General features: G+C 43.6%; 1 protein-coding gene across 5 annotated transcripts in view; it reads right to left on the bottom strand.

The window, feature by feature from the left end:
* Window positions 1-224: 224 nt before the first annotated feature.
* Window positions 225-26,449, bottom strand: part of LOC147008467 (beta-1,3-galactosyltransferase 1-like) — an 80,447-nt gene continuing 54,222 nt past the window's right edge. For all 5 annotated transcript variants that reach the window (XM_085863580.1, XM_085863579.1, XM_085863581.1 and 2 more), the window contains one exon: window positions 225-2,333. In XM_085863580.1, coding sequence (XP_085719706.1) covers window positions 824-1,867 — 1,044 coding nt within the window. In that variant the 5' untranslated portion in view covers window positions 1,868-2,333 and the 3' untranslated portion in view covers window positions 225-823. The remainder of the gene's footprint in view (window positions 2,334-26,449) is intronic.

Genomic DNA, 26,449 nt, shown 5'->3' with positions numbered 1-26,449 from the left:
ATATATATATATATATATATATATATATATATATATATATATATATATATATATATATATATATATATATATATATATATATATATATATATGTACAGGAATGCACATATAAGTGACTCATCCATTTGAGATCAGATGGGAGCATTTCATACCGATACATGTATGCATGTATGTATATATAAATACTGTATGTGTGTATATATATATATATATATATATATATATATATATATATATATATATATATATATATATATATATATATATATATATATATATATAGTTATCATTAATGATTTTGCAAAGTGGAAAAAGCTGAACATAATAAGATGAAGTAAAACGAAACCAAGATGGCATGTCTACATTCACAGTGAGTAACGGCATCACATTTCCTCAAAAAAAAAAAAATGTTTGGTGTTACAAATATGGAACTCAATGTGATATAGCAAACACCTCAGTGCAGACTTCGATATCTTTACAGTGAAAAGGGCAGCATTCATCATTCCTATAAAGCCTAAGATTTGGAGAATATTTAAATATATTAACACTAAGGCCACAACTACCAGTTTGTAATGTCACTTCCAGAACAATGCTTCAGTGGCAACAATTCAATGAATAGGCATAATATTTCACACTAAGGTTAGAACTAAATAGAACATAAGCTGGAATCCCTTTGGTTTTAATGTGGGAGATATTGTAATTTTGCCCCAGTGCTCTCCTCAAAATGTTGAAACAACAAAAACAAGTGACCTTATAAAACAATACAGTTCAGGTACATTGAAATAAAACACAATATTCAGCCACTTTTCATTGTTTCACTACCTCAGCAATTGATAGTGCCATTGCTGTGAATGTCTTTCCAGAGACGACGCATGGTGGTGGGTGGCACCTGGTGCAGTGTGACCACACGGTGGAAGTCACAGGTCCGTCCAGCCAGGCGTCGGCGATTGAAACCCCCATTATGTGTGGGAAGTACACCCAGCTTATGTGCGCACACTCCAACAAACACGTCCTCAAGAGGCAACAAGGCTGTCCGCAGTGAAGAGCGATACACAGCATTTGCGAGCTCTCCGGAAAGGACATAACCCGTGCCTGAACAAAATGGGGGGTATCGGGACCGAGGGTAAACTGAGCGAGGCATGTACCATTTGCTACGAGGATCACGGATCGGCTGTCCATTGATGACCTGACCAGTATAGAAGAGGGTGCTTGCTGATCCTTCGGCTTGTAGGGCTCCAGAAACCAGGTTTTCGATATGCACAAAAACATCTCCATCAGTCTTCATGATATAACGTACTCCAGGACAGAAACTAGATGCCCACTTGAGCCCCATGATGGTCTTTATGGTCAGGTTACGGTATGTATCCACAAAGTCTTCTTGTAGAATGTCATGGTGTTCACGGCTTTCCACCAGTACTGCTGCAGCCACTTTGGGTAACGGACTAATCCCAAGCAGGAAGAGTGTCAAGATTGGTACCTCTTGGCTCAAGAATGGGCGGCCCCAGGTGCTGCGAATGGCAGCCCGAGCTTCATGTTCACTTGGTGCACTGCTCACCAGCACCAGCAAGAAGGGTGGTTGCCCAATACACTTATGAGGTTCATTGATGAGTAGCCGGTAAGAATGGGGGTAGAGTGAGTGTACATGCACATTGCTTGGAGGTCCCAGTACTGCCTGCTGTCCACTGCTCACTGACTCTGGTTTTCCACCAGCTCGAGCTTCAAGTACCGATAGGAACCACTGGAGAAAGGCAAATCCCAGGGCAATGAATAGGAAGAGGTATAGTCCATTACCAGGCATCTCTAAAGACTTTCCAAGATTCCAAAAACACTTTCTTGGAGTGTTCTTTTGCAAGGTAGAGGTCTTCATCTAATCCTACTGAAAATCTTCAATTGGAAACATTTAAAGATTCCCGATTGAGCAAACAGGTTGTTCTTTGGTTATTTGCTGCAGCTGCAGCTATCAACCTTTCAATGTGCTATTCATCTGTTCAGAAAACAATTTCAGTTCTGATGTTTGACGTCACATTTGTTTCTTCACTTTGTGCTGCATCAAAATGGGCAAAAGGTTGTTTTTGTTTGTAACATTTGAATAGTTTCTGGATGTGAAAAGGGTATTTCAACTTCAATTATTCACTTTTTTTAAATGACCTGGCATGTCGATATTAATAAGGTACCATGCTTCAGTGGTGTTTGGTATTTACTGCAGATATTTCTCATTATGTCTGACGTCATTATAGCACATGACGCAGCTTCTTGTATAGCTTGAGTGGAGCATTCCCATGGCTAATCGAAGGGCTGAGATCCTCTAAGCTGATGACGGAGCCAGGATCAGTCTGATGAAAGACAAAAAAAAGTTCGTTAGAAGGCATCTTGCATAAATGAAAAAATGATTAAATGTATCTAAGCATTTCAAAGTGACCGCTAATTTCCTCCAGCGATATATCAATCAGGGCGTTTGGCAGCATGAGCCAACACTCGTAAGGACTTGATAGGCGTTACACAGAAAGTCGCTGGGCACAGCTGGAGGAAGGTCGCTGAGTTAATAGCTGCCACATTACAGCTCCAGCTCACTTCCCCTCCCCCACCCCCCATGGCTCTACAGAGCACAGAATGATACCCCAGACTGAGCAAAGCATGGAGAGGCTCATAACGGCAAGGGGCTCTTCGGGGGTAGAAGCAAGGGTTCAGCATTGCAGAAGGAAGGTGGAGAGAGGAGACCTGGTTTGTGGGGAAGAGTTGACAGCTTCTCCCACTCCTCCACTCACCCTCCCCCCCAAGTTAAAGCTCCAGCAATCAATGGGAATAATATTCACAATCCCATTTGAAAATGTTTACTTTGAATTGTTGTCGTTATAAAAATAAATAACTTAAATGTGATGAATGGATAACAACAACTGAATCACCATTTTGAGGTCAACAGGAATGATGTACAAAGGTTTCCTTGACTTAAAATAGAATTAATCTTGCAATACAATTTGTATTTTTCACATCATCTTCAAGGAATTGCATATTTACTCAAAGCAATAAATCAATTCTCAGTCAACAAAGCTTGCTTGCACCAAGAGAAGTGAGCAAACCAAATCTGACATTTTGACACAAAAAAAAGTTAGAATTCTTCTCCATACCAGTTTAGGAAGCTCGGTAAGATAATTACCATAAAAGGATTGCAAAAAAAATTATTATTATATTGTTAAATTCACATATTTTAATTTTTTTCGACTTGTTATAATTTTGTAAACTTCACTGATTTAAATAATGTGAAACATTAACTTTGTGCGTACGTATATGTATGATGTTAACACCAGATTTCTTGGATAAATTAATAAAAATCAAGAATCCGCGAATGTCTTTCAGCAAATGTAATTGTGAGAAGCACAGTGAGTAAAATTCTGTTATGAATTCAAAAATATATATCCCTCTCTGAAAAGTAAGAAAATATATTTCCAAGACGTATAGCAATATTCAGTCGACTGACCATTTTCCATTCGAAGTTGCTCACAATGCCATCAGCCAGACAGGGAGGCTCCTCGTATGGACGTTCAAGATATTGAACATGTAACCAGGACCGAGGGGGATAATATTCCAGGTGAGCGGTATATAGGTAGGTGGGATCTCAGCAGCTTTGGAATACAGCTTTAATACCATCGTCCCATGTTTTAAGACATTCCTATTGTGCACTCAGCTAAGAAAACAAAAAAACCTGCAGTCATTGTCAACTTATAAAGCCAGCGACTACTCACAGTTTAAATGCATGGAACCAGTGGATATGTCGGGGGTTTTTTTCAGAGATGGACTCACTCGACCAATCAACATTGATGAGCTAATTCATTAGGCCAAGTTACAAATATGCCATAATTATGATTTTAAAAAACCCATTGGATCATAGAAAATAGGATGTTAAAACATACATTCCAAATTTGACAAGCACTGAAGGATGTTCGTGAATGATTAAATCATGATGAAAAATTAAGTTTTGCAAGCTGGAAGACATTTGGGTTGTGTTTACTGTACTCCTGAGATTGTTACTATTTTCAGCTGAATAAATATATAATGAAATTTCTTTGCAAGGGATACTGAGACATCACCCGTAAGACAAGGTTACAGAATACGTCAACAGCTTTGGCTCCAAATTAGGCTGCCGTTGATATTTTCCAGATTCATAACGGCATCTTATCAACTGAAGAACCAAAACAAATTGTGACCACAAATTTTTATGCCAACCCCTCTTCAAACTGCAATCTGGATAAAAGACTTTCAAAGAACCAGTATTGTCCTTGTGCCGGAATGAAAATCAATTTGCTTTGGAAAGTCGTGTAACATATTTGTGTTTGCTATTAGAGAAAAACTGCTTTATAGTAATGCAACCAACTGCTACGGCTCATGCTAAGAATTTATCTGTACAACTACCCTGCGCAAGGCAGTTAACCGGAATTAAGCCGTATTGAATGGCTTATATACACTGGCCGTGACCATCTTCAAACAGGCATATTGCTCAACAAATCAGGGAAATGTGCAAATGTTTATGCTGCAGTTTTGAAATGTTTCAGACTTTTGTATTTATTTCGAAACACCTTTGGGTTAACTTCTGTTTTCATACAGTATTGCTATTGGTGCAACATAAATGGAAGAAGTCTAAAGGCACACCTTTTCCTCACCCTTTTCTGAAATTGAGTCTGGGGAAGAAGCCTGATCTTCATTCCTGCTCGTTCAGTATTATTTAAGGGAGTGAGAAGGCTGCATTAAAGAACTGTCCATATAATGTTGTATTGAAAATCTGGAGGCATTTGCCAGTCCACTTCTGAAGTGGCTTGCTTTCGGCCCATCATATGTCATAGTTGACTGCCATCGTCGTGTTCTAATGCAGGTTGCTAAAATGGGGGATTTTGATGGCATGTACAGCCAAGGATAGTAATTAACTTTCTTTGTTGCATTATTTTGCACCATAGTGTGAAACTTTGTCATTTAAGCAACTGTGAAGTTGAAGCAGGGCAATATTGTGCAACTGGTGCCAAGGAAGCTGATAAACTGGTGGTGGACTAACTGACAGATCCCTGATGATCCCTCTATTTGGAACGGCTTAAACAGGGCTTTGGGGAGAGAGCACTTCACAAAGCCCTGTTTAAGCACTAAGATGCATTGAGAAAAACAGATGACGATTTTGGGCTTTGTGACCACGTTGAACACAGCATAGTAACCACAGATGACATTCCAATTCAAGCATCTCACAGAAGTGTGCCCCCTCATCATTGTGGTGAGGTTAGGGAATACCTTAAGGCAGCAGTAGACAGAGCAATCATCAGAGAGTTACTGAGCCCCTATGCATTGTCAGTTGTCCTCATCCAGTAATATGATGGAAGCCTTCAACTGTACGTTGACTACAGAGTTCTTATCCCCAAAACACACATGCATGGTGGTGGTCATATGGCAGCTTAGCTGCTGGGGTAGCTATCATTTCTTGAAGCGTGACTGTGTTGCTGATGCAGTGCCCCTCTATCAGTACACACACTGGAACTGGTACTCATTTCGCCGACCTCGGAAGGATGACAGGCTGAGTCAACCCCCTGGTGTATTAATTCAGCAGCCGACGGGGTGAGTCAACCCCCTGGTGTATTAATTCAGTGGCCGACAGGGCTTGAACTCAGGACCCTAGGATCCCAAGCCTCAACCCTAACCACTGAGCCAACACCAGGCTTACACACATGCATGCTTCACCTCTTCCAGAAATAGAGAAGGCCTTTTATATATTGCATGGTAACAGTTATTTTTGTATTATTGACCTTGCCCATTGTTTTAATGAGGTCCCAGTAGCTAAGACAGACGTTAAGAAAACTTCATCCATGTTGGACAAGCAGACTGTACAAGTACTTACATTTACCTTTCGGTCTATGTAATGACCCAGAGACACATGTACTTCTCATGGATAAGTGTTGGTGACCAGAACTTCCAGTTAATTTTGATATATTTGGATAACATCCTGGTGTTTTAAACAATGTTTGAAGGGACCAGGAAAAATGGTAATTGCCAAATTTTGGATCACAAAGCCTGCAAAATACCACTTTTTCAAGGCGAGTTTTCGTTACCATGGCTACAGTTACATAATGTAGGTTGAAACACCATAAGCCCATGCTCAAATGAACAACCCACCCCTGTGTGCATTACATAATTTATGGATGGCCCCATATATTAAGAAACAAATTTTTTCTGTAACCTGGGATGCAGTGTTTAAGATATGCAAGTCAATTATACGTCTTCCAGCTGGCCAATGTCGAGGCCACATGATAGCACGGCCACATGGTTCAAATGGCCCATATCACAAGACAATTTGGATAAAGACTTTGGGGAAATTAAAAGAGCATTGGAGACTTAGTTCCATGATCTAGAACAGCTAGTTTGTCCTAATTTCTCAAACATGCATAACAAGATCTGTGAGCCAGATCCATAGTGGAAAATATACTTGGCCCGATAGCTAACTCGTATACAGTTTCATATTCTATCAACTTAAAAAAAAATGTACTGTAATGCATAAATCGTACACCTTTTAATGGAATGCATTTTCTGTGCATTTGCTTAGCAATGGATAATTTCAAGAGGAAAAAATATCTTTTTACTTTTATCATGAGTATGTGGAGGAGCAAAATGGATAGTGAGGTGGGGGGATTGTACTGAAAGTGAGGCTCTGGGGAATGTGCAAGGATAAGATAAATGAACAGGATCCATCAAAGAGGGGGAGACTTTTGGCCTGTGTGGAGAAACCGGTTAATGACAAAAAAAAGATAATGTGTAAGAATAGGGAATGACATGATCGGTGGTGACGGATAGTCACCTTGAAGCATCTGAGCGAACAGCAGGGTTGCTCAGGCACAACAAAGCGATTTTACATGTGTAGGAGAAAAGGGTGATAATGAGTGCAGGTGAGGAGAAAGCTCAGATTTCGCAAAGTTTGCAAAAAAAAAAAACATCTGAAAGGGTAAAGAAGGGGAAGAGAAGCAGTAAACCAGATAATATGCATCCAAGAGTATCGAGGAAGGTGGACAGAGCAGATAAGCATGATGGTTGCCGATATGTTTAACAGCTCACTGGAGTGAGGACAGTAAGGCCTACTGGAGGATTGAAGAGTCACAAATATGACAGTTAAATAAGAAATGATACATCGAGGAATTGCAGAATTTTCGACCTGTTCGTTTGACTTCAGTTGTATGGAAGGTGTTGGAATTTTTAATGAAGAAACAGATAATTTGAATAATTTCGAACTAATTAAAGGTAGTCATCACAGATTTACAAAAGTGAGATCATGTTTCACAAATCTATTGGAGTTCTATGAAGCAGTTGAGGGAAGGACGGTGGATGTAGTTTAACTGGACTTTCAAAAAGCTTTCGATATAATCTACCATATAGAAGGCTTTTGGCAAAGGTGAGGGCTTTTTGATCGGTTGGTAGAGTAGCCAACTGGAATGGAAACTGGCTTTGTGATCGGAAGCAAAGAATGGCTGTGAATGGGAGAATATCTGACTTTGAGGATAGACGGTAAGTTGTAGGGTACCCCAGGGATCAGTTCTCGGACCGTTATTATTTATAAATTACATCAATTATTTGGACACTGGTTCAGAGTTGGCTTTCTAAATTTGCAGATGACATTAAATGTCCACAGAATTAGAATTTTTTTGGTTTTTTTTAGATGTGATTACATTGAATTCTGTGTTTATATTGATGTGATTATATTGCTTCTAAAGTTTTATATTGATTTCTAACAAAGAACTGAACATGGTTTTTAAATGTAATAATTTTTTGAGGTGTTTATAGTTATTTTTTTTTTTAAACTGTTGGGTACTGGCCCTAAAAATTACAGAAAACCACCACAATAATTATGTCGTCTGTGTGACGTAATCAAACAAACGATTGTCTCAGGACGCAAAGCACAATGACCAAGTCAGAAAGTGAATTTGAAGAAGATTTTTCTGATCAAGAATCCTCAGATGATGACGATAGTTAAAATCATGAAGTAGAAGGTGTTGTCATACAGTATATGTATGAACCCAAGGCCATGAAATTCCTGGTGTTCACAACAATCAGATGAAGTAGAAGAAAGACTCAGCAATAACAACTGGTAAGTGGTAAATCATAGAGCTAGAACTTAGTAATATGGAGTTTAGTGGTATTTTGATTTACACTTCTCTGTAATTATTGTAGTAAACAGAATACCACTCGGTAGAGCACATACCTCCCCCAGGCTGAATAGTTTACATTTTTATCCCACTAATAGCCTGGATCTGGATTCTGATCTTAATCAGAATTGAATCAGCTTGTTATTGTCACCTACCCAATTCATCCACCCAGTTTTGTCATAACTCGTCCTCAACATTTTAAGATATCATGCTATATATATCGTTTTGTTTTTGTCCTATCGCACAAAGGTGAAGAATCACTTTTAAAATTCTCGTGTCCGGATGTACAGTGGAATACTATATATATATATATATATATATATATATATATATATATATATATATATATATATATATATATATATATATATATATATATATATATATATAGTAATTACCACACTGGATAAACCTGGTGTTGCCTTAACAGTTAAGGTGGCTAGTTTTAAGATCTTAAAGGGTCTTGAGTTTGATTACTTGTTATGGCATTGAAATAACACCAGGTGGGTGGACTCAGTCTGGCATTCCTCCGACTTTGGCAAAATGAGTAAGAGCTCACTGGTAGCAGGGGCACTGCATCAGTGGCACAGCCATGCATCCAGAAATGATGCAACCAGTAGCCATAGGCTGTATATGAAACAACAACCATATTCGATGGGACTATCCTCACAATGTACATGTAATGAGTGAGTGATGTACAACAAGTTACTCATCACTGATTGAACATAACTGTTCATAATATAACTGATACAGAGAACATAACTGTTCAATCTGCGTTTATCAGTGTTCAATCAGTGTTAATCAATAAGTGTCAATAACTATTCGATCAGTTTTAATCAGTGTTAATTACTGTTTTAATCAGTGTTAATCAGTGTTCAAGCAGTGTGTTAATCACTGTTAATTAACACTGGTTGAACATAACTGTCACTTCGCCAACACAGACAGGTCAGTGGTCTGTCTGTCTTCTTCCGCCAAATTTCTGGTCTTACATCCTCTGCCATCTCTGTGCTCTGTCCTCACAGGTATGTGCAAGAAGCACCAGCAACCCGCTCCTAGTGAAACTCTGTTAATCAAGAATCACTGCTCACCTCCACTCATTTGTTCCTCTTTTTTTCCTGCCTGTGGAACTGCCTTCCACACTCTTCAATCTCAGTCTTCCCTCCCAGTCTTTAAGACAGCTGTTCCTCACCATCTCAAGTCATCCCCTATCCAAGACCATGATCTTTTCTACACCCGTTAAACCTCCCCCACCCCTCCCAAAATTTTGCTTATGTATTCATCTTGTCCACTCATTGCTATTCTTCCTTACCTCTCATCATTACTGGCATCCCTTGTTTGTCCATCTCTGTCGACTTTCTCCCTCTGCCCTGCTGTTGGTGTTTCCCATTTATCTTGCTGTCCCCTTTGCCATGTTGTGTCCTAGCTCTATCAAGAACCTTGACCATGAAAAAAGTTACACATCCACCGGGGGGCAACAGTACTGTGCGTACATGATGCCGATATCATTAATGTATTGAATACATGTATCATTAAACACTTGCATCTTTTAACAAGAAAAAGAGCAATCAGAGATTGCAAACCCTCGCCAGGACTTCTTTTGAGTGGTGTATTTTTTTTAATAGGTTTTCAGCTAAATCCAATGTGGCTGCCAAACCTTGTGACCTATGACATCATGTATGTGACTCTTTTGTTCCTCATGGATAGGCGGTCAGATGTATAAAGTTTCGCTCGATCTTTTCAGCCATTTCAGAGAAGATTTTTGAAGGTTCAAAAAAAATAAAGAAAATGTGGCTGCTCAATCATGTGACGGATGATGTCATCAAAAAAAATTGTGGAACATTTTATCCCAAGATGACCCTCAAATTTTCATACTGATCGGATGTGGAATTCTTCAGATGCAATTATGATGTCATAACGAGGGCACCTATGATGTCAAAAACAAAAATCACACTCATTCCTCATGAGAAGTACTTGCTATGTGCCAAGTTTAAAATTTGTCCTTGGTGCGGTTTCAGAGATACAGAGGCCAAAGTTTTTCCGTTCTCCAATATGGTTGCCACACCACGTGACCTATGACGTCATAATTATCATTGAAACATTCGACATGAGAAGTCACACCAATGGTCAAAATTTTCTCTCAATCCGACAAGCGGTTGCGGAGAAAAACACAAAAGTTCTGTTCGGGCAAACAGACAGACAGACAGACAGACAGACAGACAGAAACAAACAAACAGACAGACCCAAATACAATATCCTCTCCGAATCCTTTGGCGAGGGTTACTAGAACAGGCACTCGGCAGTGAACATACCTCCGCCAGGCTGAACAGGTTAAGTTTTGTATCCCACTGATAGGCCGGATCTGCATCCGGACCTGAACCAAAATTTAATCGCCTTGTTCTTGACACCTACCAAACCCATCCAGAACTTTTTGAAATATTGTGCTATATATCGTCACACTCCAAACCTGTCCACCAAGTTTCATATAAATCTGTCCATAACAGGGGTGAATACCGAACCTCCGTCCACCGAATAAATGGCACAGCGAGTTAAAAATGCCAGTGAATGGATAAGCAACCTTGAGCATTCTCACGTGCAACCAACTTCTCTCACTGAATGTTTTGAGAGCAGAGATTCCATTAACTTCTTTGAACAGCTAATTTGGAAGAATTGTGAGATTACTCAATGTCATACTGCAGAAGAATTGGTTGTCAGTGTTATAAATGTAGAAACAATTATTCATTTTCTCTTTAAATTCAACAAGGTTAGTGCAAGGTTAGAAGCAAAGGAATCCCATGTTTGATCAAAAGGCAATGTGTGTGCCTGTTGCACCAGTGCTCCTGGAACCCTGCTAGAAGGACAGAGGTGATTTATTGAAGAAGACTGTGACACGTGATAAAATGTGCATCCTTAATTTCATGCCAGAGTCAAAAGGCAACAGCATGGATTGTGGGGCAACTTAGCTAAATATAGCACAACAATTGTGCATTTTATGAGGAAAGCACCAAATTTGGCACACTAGTAGCCTATCATATTATGAACAGATTTGGATATTGGGCCATCTCAAATTCAGCCGCTGATGGCTGTGGCAGCCATTTTCCACTGACATCAAAAATTTTGAGATGGCCCAATATCCAAGTCTGTTCATAATACGTTAGGCTACTAGTGTGCCAAATTTGGTGCTTTCCTCATAAAATGCACAATTGTTATGCTAAGTTGCCCCACTTGGAGCAGAGACATTCTCGTTGAACACCATCAAAAAAGTCATTTAGCTGGAAAACTTACAGCATTATTGTTTTGGGAATTAATGAATTTATGTGTAATTTCTTGAATATAGATAGGAAAGCCATCGATGAGGACAAGGTGTGCTGTCTTGAATGACGGGACTTCATTGCATTATGATGCTTGCCCTTCACTGTATTTAGTACTGCTCCAGTGGAGATGGGTTGGAAAGTTTTAAATCATTCCCTATCGAGTCCAGACTTGTCGCCTCCTGATTTACATAGATCTCGTTAGACCTCTCAAAGAACACGTGGGTGACATTACGTTTATGACTGATGAAGACGTCAAAGCACGGTGTTCTGTAATGGTCACATAGCCATCTCAGAGATGTATGGCTGCGTAGCCACCGCGTTCACACAGTCAGAATCAAGCAGTCACCACGAATGTGTGTGTGTATATGGAACAGAGCAACAGCAGGAGGTGCCTTTTGATATTCGAGAATAAAAGGTCCACGTCAACCTTGAATTGCCTTCGAATGTGCAAACGAGTGATCGTGAAACAAACAAAAAAAAAACTTGGCTCGATAGTGGAGAAGAGAGTAAACAATTAAGGGTACCGGTATTCATGAATAATGTGGACAGGGTATCCATTTCAACATGGAAGTAAAACTATTTTGTTGCAAAACTCAGCCTGCAAAGCTAATTAGAGATTTTTTTTTAAATTGCATTGCAAATAAGAAATAGAAATCATGCCAAGATCGTGGGAAGGAGGGAAGGAAGGAAGGAAACATTACAAAACGAGCAAAAGCTTCAGCAAATAGAGGTGAAAATAAAATTGATAAACACAAACATGTTTGAGTTCTGTCCAGCCTCAACTTTCCGCTCAGATGGCATCAGTGTCCATGTTCTCAAATCTTGCTGTGCTTTTCTTGCTTCTCCTCTGTCTGTCTGCTCTTCATGCTGTCCTCCTTTGGCTGCCATGCCTCTGTCTGAAGTCAGCAAATATCACTCACATCCACAAGAAGGGTGCACAAACAGATCCATTTAACTACGGACCTGTGAACTTACTTCAAATTATAAGCAAATTGGTATAGTAGAATCCATCGTTCCAGCTGACATTGTCTCGCCTCTATTTTTAAACGGCCTGATCTCTGGCCTCAATGGGTGGAGGCTTTAAATGTCAAGCAAGAGGTCAATACCATCTCCATGAATATCCGACTCTGCTTTCCAAGCTCGCAGCCTGTGGCATATGAGGACACCTTCACACATGGCTTTCTGACTTATTCCACTCACACAGTCAACTCGTTGCTATCAATGGAACCCATCAACACAAACGAGCTGTCTGATGCTCTGGCAAAATCCTCTCTTCCTTTGTGCAGATTACTCCAGATTATGTTGGATGGTCCTCCATCCAGATGACAGGTCGACGGCAGCTGTCGGACTCTTTGCTGATATGGAATTGATTCGCTGCTGGTCTGATAAATGAAACATGTGTTTCAATCCCAGCAAATCTCACCTCACCCAGTCACTCCAGGGGGATCATCAAATGAATGCAACCTATCGATTAATATGGCCAGCCCGTCGATTAATATGGCCAGCCCATGAAAGAGTTGCAGTGCCTGAAACCTCTTGGCCTCACAATCAGCTATGATTTCTCCTCAGCAGACCAAATTACAAAGCTAACCTTGGATATCGGTATCCCTGGACATATCACGTGCTTTTGACACAGTCTGGCACCCTGCACTACTCACCAAACTCTCTTCCCATGGTATTCAAGGCCATCTCCACTCATGGCTCGCAGACTTCCTCTCCTGTCGCAGTCAACGTGTGGCCCTAAATGGAGTTCTTTCACCCCCTCTTCCAGTGCAGGCTGGAGTTGCTCAAGGCAGCGTTCTGGGCCCTGTTCTTTTTCTGGTTTTCATCAATGATCTCTCCGACTCTCTGGAAAATCCTCTATTTCTCTTTGCCGACGACTCCATCCTCTGCCGTACCATCTGTCATCCCTCAGACCGGCAAGGAGCAGCTTCTTCGCTCACTGCGGATCTGGATAAAATCACAAACTGGTCCAACACGTGGAACATGTCTTTCAATCCAGACAAATCTCACACTCTCACTATGTCTCTTCGAAAGGACCGTTTACAAAACCCCCCCATCCACTTTCTCAACAATCCTCTGGAAGAAGTCTTTTCTTTCAAGCTTCTGAGTCTCACTATCTGCCATGACCTTTCCTGGGAAAGTCACATTTCCAACCTCGCCTCAAAAGCCAGTCGCCGACTGGGAATCCTCCGTCGTGCAAAGTCCTTCCTCGGCCCTCTTGAGCTCCTGACCACTTACAAAGCTTTTGTCCGTAGCCTGATGGAGTACTGCTCTCCCCTCTGGGCTGGTGCTCCTTCCTCCCACCTTTCTCGGCTTCACGCTGTCGAAACCAGGGCATTTAGGATCATCGGCATCTCCCACAATGAAGCTGAGTCTTTGGGCCTCTCACTCAATCACCGCAGGTTGGTCGGTGGTCTTTCTGTCTTCTACTGACTCCTCTCCAGCCTTGCCCCCCCCTGCTCTCTCTGCAATTTGTCCCCACCATATTCCCACAGGGCGCTCAAGGTCCGCCAACAACCCCCTTCTGGTAAAAGTACCAAAATCACGAATCACTGCTCATCTTCAATCTTTCATTCCTCTTTTTTCCCGCCTTTGGAATAAACTTCCTCACTCTATTCTTTCCCATTCTTCCCTCCAGGCTTTCAAAACAGCTGTTCACCACCACCTCTTATCTTCCCCCATCCAAATCCTCGATCTTTTCTACCCCCGATAATCCACCCAAGCCCACTTCCTTCAATTCCCCTGCTTTCCTTCCTGAAAGTCCCTGTAATGTCCATCTTCTCTTCGCCATGTTCCCCGTCCCATCCCCATCCCTCTCCCTTCCACAGTTCACCGAATGTGTCTGTTCCCCACTGTTTTGTCCCTTCCACTCCCGCCCCTCTTGTCTCATGCCCCCTTGCTGTGAGTTGTGTTAGCTCTCATACGAGCCTCGACAAGGTATACAAAAAAAAAAGCCAGCCCCAAACAGGACATCTTGTATAATACGAACAAATACAACCCATTGTTTCGCTGACGGCAATATTAAGAAGGGGGAGGGAGAAAGAGCAGAGAGAGAGAGAGAGAGGAGGTCAGGAGAGGGGAGAGAGAGGAGAGGGGAGAGAGAGGAGAGGGGAGAGAGAGGGGTGGGGGGGGAGAGGGGAGGAGTGGAGGGAGAGAGAGGGGAGGGGCGAGGAAGGGGGCGAAGCTAGGAAGGGGTGGAGAGTGAGGAATGGGGGGGAGTTCTGCCATACTAAATGTCGCTATGCACTCGGAGGGGGTGTGAGTGAGGAAGGGGGTGAGAGAGAGGAGGGAGGGGGGAGTTGAGAGGGGAAGGGGTGTTCTGGACTTGTTTAGTAGTGGGATTTGAGGGGTAGGGGAGGTTGACTTGCATTTGGTAGGAGGACTTCAGGGGAAGCAGTGGGGCTGGTGCTGTCTGCCGGCATTAGTACAGGATTGAAGGAAATGGGGTACGTTGAAACAGCATGTCCAAACGGATCAAACTAAACATCGCCCAGAGACATCCATTGGGGGAGAAGGGAGGAGGGGCTTTGGAAGGAGGTAGGCATGAGGGGAGAGGAAGGGAAGGAAGGGCATTTTCCTTCAATCATCGAAAAAGCTACACCAGTGTCAGTGCCTTTATTTAAGTTCTGCACAAATTTTACAAATAAAATCTCATAACCTGAGCTGAATTTCAAAATTAAAACTGTAGAATTGATCCGAGCAGCAGTTCCAACTGCTAAAAAAAAAGTGTTCATTTGTTCAATTCACAGATTCTTTAATACCACTTCCTCTCCTAGACCTCCAGGTAGTTGAATGGTGGTGGAGGGGGGTTGGGGGTTAGGAGAGGGAGGGGAAGGGAAGGCAGCATGAGGGGAGGGAAGGAAAGGCAAAGCAGCATGAGGGGATGGGAAGGCAGCATGTGGGAAAGAAAAAGCAGCATGAGGAGAAGGAAGGGAAGGCAAGGCAGCATGAGGGGAAGGGAAGGCAGTGTGAGGGGAGGGGAAGGAAAGGCAGCACAAGGGGAGGGGAATGGAAGGCAGTGTGAGAGAAGGGAAGACAATGTGCCGAGGTAATAAAATGTACCCAAACAGCAACGTTATCTGTTTTAACCGCCGGGTCCTGTATAAAGCGGGGCGAGAGCTTTTAAAACCCATGCTATCTATCTGGCAAAGGCCTGCCTGTATGCATGCATGCTCGCACTTGCAGCAACCTTTGCACCGCTCCAGTTGGCTCACTCCGATTAGTATTCATACATGCTATACTCTGAGGAAGCCGTTTTAAATTCATAGCTAAACTATCAATCCTCAACAGCACCCCATATGCATTCATACAACCTCCTTGCGGTCCAAACTCACCATTCACATGCACCAGCAAAATACTTATCCTTTCACTGCATGTGTGTATGGATTTTCACTGGTACATTCAACTTTCCCCACACTCTCATTGCACAGCATGTCCTGCATGGTTTTGGTGTCACAGCACGTCCACTCCCCATGTGCCGAAGCACATGGTTTGTGAGAGGGCCACGTAACCTCCACCACGACTACAGGTCCAGGTGTGAATTTGGACCGCATGCCTGTGAAACAAGTGCATTGCACATGTAACCAAGCATGCAGGCATGCACACACCCTGCGGAGAGTTCCTTTACAAATTACAATCTCCCCCATCTGTAACACATTCAGTGTGTGCTATCTACATACCTCTTTGTGTTTGCAGCAACTGCCGGCTGCACCTCCCAATCGGGACACACCGCCGGCTGCTGCTGCATGGATGTGCTCTCCTATGGGGTCATGTATGCTCTTCTGAGGGTTCACAAGTGCCCTGTACACAATCTCCCCCAAATGTGCCTGGGTTTTCTCCTCGGCCAAGTTATGAACACGAGGTTGGATTCGACGTTGGAATGTTTTTATGCAGTACACTCCTATCTCATATCATTCCTCCCATCTATATGCACAATTATTTCCACCCTCATTGATCCTGCATAACATTATCCTTTTAAAAAATCATAAAATAAAAACATTACAAGACACACATCAGTCACAAAGGTAAGTCACAAAAATAATATACAATATGGTTAAATAAAAAAGACTGATCTAAAACATGTCATGGAATTGAAATGGATTTTATGAAACCGTTTACACACCAAAACAAATTCACGAAATTGAGAGATTGTGGAATAAGATGTATGGTTTTATATAATTTTATGCTAGTGGCAGAAATATATATTCATCATTTACAACGAATTTACAAAATATTTCATAATTATAATGAATATAAACTGCTTTTTTCACGTTAGAAATTTATTAAAGGGGTTTCTTCACATGAAATGAGTATTATTTAACAAATACGTTCGAAATGTGTTCTTTGCTGTTGCAAAATGAAGCAAAATATAACTTTCGGAGTAATTGATTGCTTGGTGAGTATAAACGACTAATGCGATTATGAAAAGTGATAACTTGTGGAGTACTACAAGGGTCAACATGATGCCTGATTTTTTTTTATTAATAAACACATTAATGATAAAGATCTGAAGCTGAGGGCGAAGTAAATAGCTTGGATGAAAATTAACAAATTCAGAAAAGTTTAGATGCTTCATGGAATGAGCTAGGAAGAGGCAGATTGGAGAAAGTAACTGTTTAAAGGGTGGTGCAGATTTGCACCACATTTGCAGAATATTGCAAATGGACTCCTCTAGAAAGTTAATATTGCAAATATCAGGATTACAATTTAAATAGGAACATGTTGAGACACATATGAGGGAACACAAACAAGATTTGGAACACGATTTTTCAGATGAGAACGAGATACGCACAGTCTATGAAATGCCGTTTATTATTTTTCAACATGTGAGTGAGTCTATATAATTAATAAGAAACAAAGTGTATAATTGGAATAGAAATGGCCTACCATTAGGATGAATTATTTCGTCCACTACCGAAGGTGGACGGAGGTTGTTTTCTCCCCTTTCTGTCTGTTTGTCTGTCTACCTGTCTGTGAGCAGAATATCTCAAAAAGTTAGCGGCGGATTCAGACGAAGTTTCGTGGACAGGTTGAGTGTATCACAAAGACGAATTTCTTCGATTTTGGTGAAGATCCTGTTCCGGATACGAGATTTTTTTTCAGTGATTCTTCACCATTGAGTGATCGGGCCAAAAACGATATATAGCACAATATCTCAAAAAGTTACGGACAGATTCAAACAAAATTTGGTGGACAGTTTGGGTGTGTGATCGAGACCAACTGATTCGATTTTGGTTAACATCCGGATGCATATCTGGACTCGAGAATTTTATAATTTTTAAAGTGATTCTTCACCATTTAGAGATAGTGCCAAAAACGATATGTAGCAAGATGGTGAATACGGTTCTGAATAGAGAATGACAAAACTTGGTAGATGAGTTGGGTAGATGACAAGAACAAGCTGATTATTTGATTTTGGTTCAGGTCCATACCCAGGTACGGCCGATCAGTGGGATACAAAACGTAAACTGTTCAGCCTGGCAGAGGTATATGTGCTCCACCAAGTGTTGTTCAAGTTGGTGTTGAGTTTCTGAAGAGGTGATGCACAGGTTTGTTGAGGACGATTATTTCTTCGAACAATCAAATAACCCTGTATTTCTTCGAATTATGTGCAATATTTAGCATTATTTCGAATCCCGACCAGCTATAAACTCATCCTGGTGTCTCACACGCAGGGTGATCCATCAATGTATGTGCCGTCCCTCGGATGGATGTTAAACTGGGCAGCCCATCTGCCGAAATTTATTTGTGGACGTTTCTCAATGTGTCCTCAGCAAAGAGCAGGCGATCTATCGTCGGCACTGTGGCCAAGTTCCAAACTCCTCTCCTAACTACTTCATCAAGTTTCAGACCTAGCGGCCTGAAAAAATAGGAGGCCAAAAAAGAAAATTCCTTCCAGGTGTGTTCCTATAAAAATCAATGCCTCCTTGTTAATAAAATAGTGGCACAAAACTGTCGCATACGCAAACATTGCAGAGTTTATTAACTTTTCTACATGAAAAGATAACTCCATCTTCTAAAATGTCGATGCATCCTATCTGGAAGTGATTTTGGACACAATTTAAGTTACCGAATTTAATTGCAAGGCATTGTTTTGGGGGAGCTTCATGTATATACAACTCATGCAGCAGTTTAAGCATTGCACTGTACCTACACATCAAATTAAAATTTTTGATTAATTGTTTCTTATTCATGTAAAAATCTCATCACAATATGTAGCAGGACATGTGAAGCTGATTTTCTCACTCTCTCTTTAAAATCATCAGCAATGGCTTAAGGAAGTGTGAATGGACAGCCAAAGCAATTTTCCTGTTGGGTGGCATCAGAAAGAAATGTGACAAGCCAGCTGGTTTTGCATTATTGGTGACAAGAGGATAACAGATTCCTACACCTGAAGACATTTCCATCAGCTTTTGGGGTTTTTGACATACGGGTGATAAGTTAAGCGGTGATCTCATTACAGATGTGTCTAGTTGTCACTTGAATAATCCCAGAAAATGTCTGCTGTCAGTCGGGATGCGGAATTCTCCTGACGTAGCCTTTTGCAGGGCACGGTGAAATGTCACACCGTGAGGGCACAGCTTTGGCATCCTTGAATATTCTGCTTACAGCGCGCACATGTGCACAGACATACATGCACACAAACCGGGTTCCCCTCCCCCTCCCCCCCGTTGAGATGTGCCTCACAACAATTACAATCGTTTATTGAAGGTCACTAATGTTCACAATGCATCACATTAACATATAAAGGGCTTTATAAATTATACTAATTCTACAATACCACGAACTTAACTTCATCATTATCACAAACCTTGAAAAAGTGGTATACTTTAAAAAAAAAATTTCAGAAATTTGCAAGCAATTGACTCGTTTTCTGACGAACTGGATCATTGGCTCGGCTCCGTTTTTCTTCAACGTTTCAACCCTTTCTGCCTAGAACCTCTCCAAACAGTGTCCACATTGGTAGATCCACAAACCCAGCAGTGTCCATTCAGTTAGTCACTTTTTTTTTTAATACAGTGAAAGCTCGTGGAAGAGCGAGTGCACAGAATAGCATCACACTGACGAGGATTTTGCAATGCAATCTCACTGTTTAACTCTCTACCCAAAGTGCATAGCTTTACTTATAAATGTTTACCTTCCTTGCTCTGAGCTTTCAGGGATTATAATATATTAATAATCCTTCGAGTACATTCATACATCGTACATTCAACCAGACTCGGTGACAAAATGGTTAGAGCGTCCACTCTGAGTCTGGGAGGTCGGTGCCTTCGAACCCTGGCTGAGTCTTTACAATAGACATACAAAACAAAACAACGTGCTGCTTCCTTGCTCGACACTCAGCATTTGAAAATGGATAGAGCACCGACAAACAACCATGTGTTAGCAATCAGAGTGCAGGCTTTGATGGGCCCAGCAGCCTCCTCCTGTTTGGAAGTTCTTTGCAAGGAAACTCATGTTATAACTATCCAGTGTGTGTGTGTGTGTGTGTGTGTGTGTGTGTGTGTGTGTGTGTGTGTGTGTGTGTGTGTGTGTGTGTGTGTGTGTGTGTGTGTGTGTGAGTCAGTCAGTCAGTGTGTGTCTCCTCCATAACTCTAAAACCTTGAAACATAGCAGCCTGAAACTTTGCATGCATACGAAGAAAACTCCAAGGAAGTGCAAGAGTTAAAATTGGGTGTTTGGGTTAATTTGAACACCCATTTTGAAGATAATTAACGGCCTTATTTAATTATATCCTTTATCAAGGCTCGTCCTTGGTCACCTCACTGTCGCTTTCCGGGGTCTTAATTCACCATTTAATTTTGACCTGCTCAACAATGCCTTGACTTGGAACAGGCTGCAACGGTTTATTTAATGACAAAGTTTTTTTTTTTTTTTTTTACACTTTCCTCACTCATATCATCGAATGCCTGATCATTATACCAATGAATCACTGGATACATCACAATGCTTATAAACGTCTGGAGACGCCAGTGTTCGTGGCTTTATTTCATTTCCACACACGCATAACCTCTAGAATCTCTTAATCTGAGCCAAATTTTAAAATGTAAACTTCTAAATTGACTTCAGCAATCGTTCTGACTTCTAAAAAAAGTCCTCATTTGTCCAATTCGGACATTGCTTGACTCTCTGGGTGCATGGTGTTTATATTGACTGATCGGTGATCGCTAATCGCTTGCCAAGCCAGCACTTCCTTATCAACCACTTTATTGGAGTGCTTGCATGAGTGATTAAGCCACTTGGCAAGTGCTATGCAAGCTGCTCGGTTGTTCGTTTCCAACCCATGGCCTTACATGGCAAAAGTGTTTGCACTATCTCTGAACATATCGATCGACTTGAACAAAGTTCAGATGCTACTCGCCTGTGTTTGGCCCCGCATTGCCGTGTAGTCCCTTGGACAGTGGCTCGCTCGCTGAAAATGTGCAATTTTACTTTGAAGTTTCCTCTTTTTTTATATGATCTTCTTTCGTTATGTGACCCGTCATGTTAACATAGATATAATATACATTAAAAAAAATTAAATGTTTCGTTTTTACAAGTTTCTTCAACCGTTTCATTGGTGTGCTTGCTGAGAGTGCTCTTCAAGCTTCGATTTCTACAAGCTTCCATGGTGATACCTACCACAGTGTGGTTTTCCATGGGAACATCTCTGGAGTTAGGAAAGCAAAATAAATTAGATAATTACAATGAGTAAAAAACGTTTTCAGTTGTCACAAAGCAATGAATCATCACATCACGGCAGGAGAGCTGAGAGGTACGCACACTCGCTCAAAGCTGCCTCGCCTGAGTTTGAATGCCGACCCAGCTAAAAACTCTCATCCTGGTGTTTCACAGGCAGGGTAATTCATCAATGTATGTGCCTTCTCTCAGATGTACATCAAACTGGACATCACATCTGACGGAATCCCCCCTCCCTCTACCCTCACTGAATCTCTCCCCCCTTTCACCCACCCCAATCTTCTCTCCTCTCTCTCTCTCTATCTCTCTCTCACACTGCTCTCCTTCGCTCTCTCTCCCAACCCTCTCCCTCTCCCCCCCTTTTTTATCTCCCTCTCTCTCTCCCAGCTTTCCCTGCTCTCCCATCTCCCCCTCATCCCCCACAATGTTAAGGGGACTGTTAAAGACTGACCGGTTTAGTTTTGAATATAAAACTGCTTCCCCAGTGTAGCATATATGAATCAGATTTGGAGTGAGCTGACTGGGGGGGTGTAAAGGTCACTGAATGCATGTAGGCAGGTCTTTGCCAGGTCGATTGTGTGGGTTTTAGATACTCCCGCCTGGTTTTATATTGAACCCAGCGGTTAAAAAGAAAATGTTGCCGTTTGGGCATGTTTCATCACCCTTACCTGTCCCTCCACTTACGCCACTTTCCCTTCCCCACTACTCACACCGCCTTCCCTTCCTCTCATGCTTCCTTCCCTTCCCCTCATGCTGCCTTCCCTTCCCATCATGCTGCTTCACTCTCCTTCCCCTCACACTTACCACCTCCCAAACACCCTCCCATTTCCAACCCCCCAACCATGAATATCTCTGGGCAGTCTCTACCTGGTGTATTAACATGCTGTTTTGATGAACACAATTTTGTTCAATCCTGTACTGCCCTACCCCGACCTTTTCCACAAGTCAAGAACCCCTCCCCCCTTTCCCCCTAACAAATGGCAGAAACCCCTCCCCTCAAACTTACCTCCTCCCAAACCACTTCACTCATTTTCCCCTTTCCCCCTCCTAGTCCCCCCATCCTCTCTCTCCCTCTTTATCCCCCCTCCCCTTTATATTTCCATCAGTGAAGTGATGGGGTGAATGGGTAGGCGAACCCCTTATAATATTTTAATATGTATTGTTGCGGTTGTGGAAATTCGCAAACCACCATTCAGGGTATGGTTACCATACCCAAGGAGTTGCTGTAGCTGTGTCCAATAAGCTGACCCCAATGATAATTGAGGTAACACCGGTCAACGAGCGTATTATGAGATTAAGGATTCGTCACTCCTTAGGTGTCATTTCCCTGGTCTCTATTTATGCTCCGACTGAGGCGAGTGATCTTACCGTGAAGGATGCATTCTACGCCACACTCGAGTCTGTGGTTGATCAGTGCCCCAGACGAGATACACTTCTAGTCTTGGGGGATTTCAATGCATCGACTGGAACTGATAGGGATGGTTATGAGGTGTGTGTTGGTCCCCATGGGTCAGGAACTATGAACCAGAATAGCACTAAGTTCCTTGACTTTGCAAGAAGTCATGGACTTAGGGTGGCTGGTTCATGGTTTCAGCGCCCGCAAGCTCATCGCTGGACTTGGTATTCCAACGCTGGCGGTGTGGCAAAGGAGATTGACCATGTCCTCATTGACGGTCGTTGGAGGATGATCCAGAACTGCAGGGTCTACCGGAGTGCTCAGTTCCTCAATACTGACCACAGGCTTGTTGTAGCAACTCTAAAGCTGCACCTTAAATCCTGGAGAATGGTACCATCCCAGCCTAGGCTGGATGTTGCCAAGCTCAGGGATGAGAGAGTAGCTGAGGAGTTTGCGAACAGGCTGAGTGGACACTTGGGTGGTCTGGGTGCTTTGGGGGTCCTGAAGAGTTGTGGAGCACCTTCAAGACCACCGTCCTTGATGTTGCCGGTGGATGCCTTGGAGTTCACCGCAGGGCAAAGAAGAATTTTGTCTCTCAAGGGACACTGGATACCATTGACCAGAGTCGCAGGGCCAGGCTGAATGGCAGAGCTGAGCTGTTCAGGGAGCTGAGGCGTAAAACTGTACGTGCACTGAGGGTGGACAAGGAGGCCTATGTGCGAGGAATCTGTGAGGAGGTAGAGCATCACCTGTGGACAGGTGATTCTCGTCCCGCTTACAGGGTAATTCGCACATTACGTTCATCCAAGCCCATCCCCTCGGAGCACTGCAGTTCGAGCAGAGAGTGGTAGGCTCTTGACAGAGGAGTCTGAAGTGAAGGCTCGCTGGGCCGGTTACTTTGAGCGGTTGTACCAGGCTGATCCCCCAGCTGTCGAGTTGGACGTCAAGGGTGTTACAATCCCTGTTGCTGACCCTCGAATCAACTGTGGTCCACCATCGCTTGTGGAAACACGGGCTGCGGTGAACCAGTTGAAACGGGGCAAAGCTCCAGGGATCTGTGGCATCCATGCTGAACTTCTCAAGGCTGGTGGAAATGCTGCACTCGCGTCGTTGCATGCAGTTTTGTGCTCTACCTGGAACACAGGCATCATCCCAACTGACTGGAAGAGGGGCCTTGTTGTCCCTCTCTGGAAAGGGAAGGGTGATCGCCAAGACTGCAACAACTACCGAGGGGTGACGCTGCTCTCAGTGCCGGGCAAGGTCTTTGCTCGGATAATTCTTGATAGGGTTCGCCACCATCTGCTTGAGCACCAGCGTCCAGAGCAGTCAGGCTTTACACCAAAGAGGTCAACGATTGACCGTATCCTTGCTCTTCGTGTCCTCACTGAACGCAGACGAGAGTTTCGGCAGGGGCTGCTTGCAGCCTATGTTGATCTCTGTAAAGCGTTCGATTCAGTGAATAGGGATGTCCTCTGGAGGATTCTTGGTCTTCGTGGGGTGCCACCGAAACTGATCGATCTGATGTCTGAACTCTACTCTGGTACTGAGAGTGCTGTGAAGTGTGGTGGTACCGCCTCTGACTTATTTCCAGTTGTTACTGGAGTTCGTCAGGGATGTGTACTTGCCCCCACACTTTTCAGCACTTGTATGGACTGGATTTTTGGGAGGATGTCGGAGAGATCAAGTTGCGGTGCGTCGTTTGGCAATGTCAAGATCTCGGACCTTGATTTTGCAGATGATGCAGTCATCTTTGCGGAGACTTTAGACATCCTCTTGGGGCCCTCGAGGTGCTGAATGAGGAGTCGGAGCCATTGGGATTACGGATTTCTTGGGTCAAAACAAAGATCCAGGCTTTCGGTGACATCTTGGATGCTGCTGTCCTGTCTGTGTCTATTTGTGGTGAGGATGTTGAGGTCGTGGATAGATTCACTTACCTTGGCAGTGATATTCATGTCTCCGCAGGTTGTGAGCCGGAGGTCAATAGACGTCTGGGTCGGGCCTGGGGAGTCATGGATTCACTGGATCATGGGGTGTGGCGCTGCCGGTACCTGTGCGGGAGGACGAAAGTCCGAGTCTTCAGGTCCTTGGTACTTCCAGTCTTGCTCTATGGGTGCGAGACTTGGACTTTGACCAAGGATCTGAGACGGAGACTTAATTCCTTTGGTACCAGGTCTCTTCGGAGAATCCTTGGCTATCGCTGGTCGGATTTTGTGTCCAACGAGCGGTTGCTGAGAGAGACTCGGATGAGATTTGTTACCTGCATAGTCCGTGAGCGTCAGCTGCGGCTGTATGGACATGTGGCTCGTTTTCCTGACGCTGATCCTGCTCACCAGATTCTCTCAGCGAGGGAGTCTCATGAGTGGAGGAGGCCAGTGGGCCGACCACGTGCCTCATGGTTGCAGCAGGTTGACCATCATCTCAAGGAGATGGGGATGGGCCTGGCATCTGCCTGGGGGATGGCCAGACGGAGGCCCCTGGAGTACCGGCGGAAAGTGGACGCAGTGACGCGCTGTTCTGGCACATGCTCCCATACCTGACCTGACCTGACCATTCAGGTCCTGTAGGTGAGATATCTCTGTAAGTACATGTGTAGTTATCCCCAAACCCGTTGTTTAGAGGGAATAAATGTGATTCATTTGGGCTGCGACGCTTTGAGATAGCCGTTTTTCTGTTCTATCTTTATTTTGAACCAACCACGCTCCAACCATCACACAACAACAACAACAACGCCAACAGCCACGATCTTTACCTTCACAACTCGCTCCCGCAAACATCGCATCGCCGCCATTCCAAACGGCACCATGGCCATAAACCACCACCATAAACCCTCCACCACCTTCACCTCTCTCCTTCTGCGGCCATTCCCGCACCACCTGTGAGCACCGAGCGTCGGGCTGTCCTGGGCTCGTACAAGATACACGCCGAGCCGCGAGTGCAAAATGCGGCCTTTCCGAGGAGAATTCGGATCAGGAATGCAACACGCCCACTTCTGATCTGTCCAGGGGCGGTTTGGCCCCGCCTCCAGGCGCGTCTGTATGGAATCGAGATATGCAAATTCTAGGATCAGGGGAGATTCACACCCCTTTTTCTCCGTCCAATGGGCGAGCGTGACTCCGCCCCCGAGCCCATCCGGATCCGGAAATTTGCATATGGGTTCTCCTGCCGGCCGATAAAGCGCCGAGCACAATGCGAATCTGGGCAGAGTCAGTTTGGAAGAGCGGAGCGGAGTGGAGTCGGGAGTCGAGAGGTGAGGGCGTCCCAGTAGTTTTCGGCAGTCGGCTGAGGAGAATTGGGGGAAGAGTCCGAGGAGCTCGGGTCGGAGGCAAAGAAGACGGCGGTCGGCGACGAGGTCGCGGTGGAATCGCTCGTCACGGGACCCAAGCAAGCCAGCTATACTCTTTCCCCAGAGCATCAACAATTCCCCCTTTCCCCCACGCTGAGATAGTGCGAAAAGGGAGCCCCGTTCCCACCCCACTCCAAGCGGTGCCAACGAAACCCGCGAAGGAACACGAAATCGGGGCACTGCCGCGCTGCCACATTTGCGGCTCATCACGAAGACGCGGGTAGGACCCACCCGGTCTCGTGGACCTGACCGCTCCTTCAGGTCCCGCGCAAATATTGGCCCACAGGCCCCGTCTGCCCCCTTGTCTTTGAGGGGGGCCTTTTCTTTTGTTTCTGTGTAAACGTGTGTGTGTGTGTGTGTGTGTGTGTGGCGCCAGTCTTGTGAAGTAAAACTGTTAAGTGTTGCCGTGTGTTGGTCTTATTCGGAAGTATCTCTGCTTCATTGTTTCTTTTGTTACATTTGCTTTTTGTGCATAATTGTTTTAATTGTATATGTGTGCTTTCCGTGTGCCGCGGAATAAATGTGCATCATGTTGAATTGTTCCCCGTTTCGCTGC

The sequence above is a fragment of the Eptatretus burgeri genome, chromosome 18 (genome assembly GCF_056783735.1).
Source record: "Eptatretus burgeri isolate ZD-2024b chromosome 18, Ebu_testis_v1, whole genome shotgun sequence".
Classification (NCBI taxonomy): Eukaryota; Metazoa; Chordata; class Myxini; order Myxiniformes; family Myxinidae; genus Eptatretus; species Eptatretus burgeri.
This window is presented reverse-complemented; position numbering and strand designations above follow the sequence as displayed.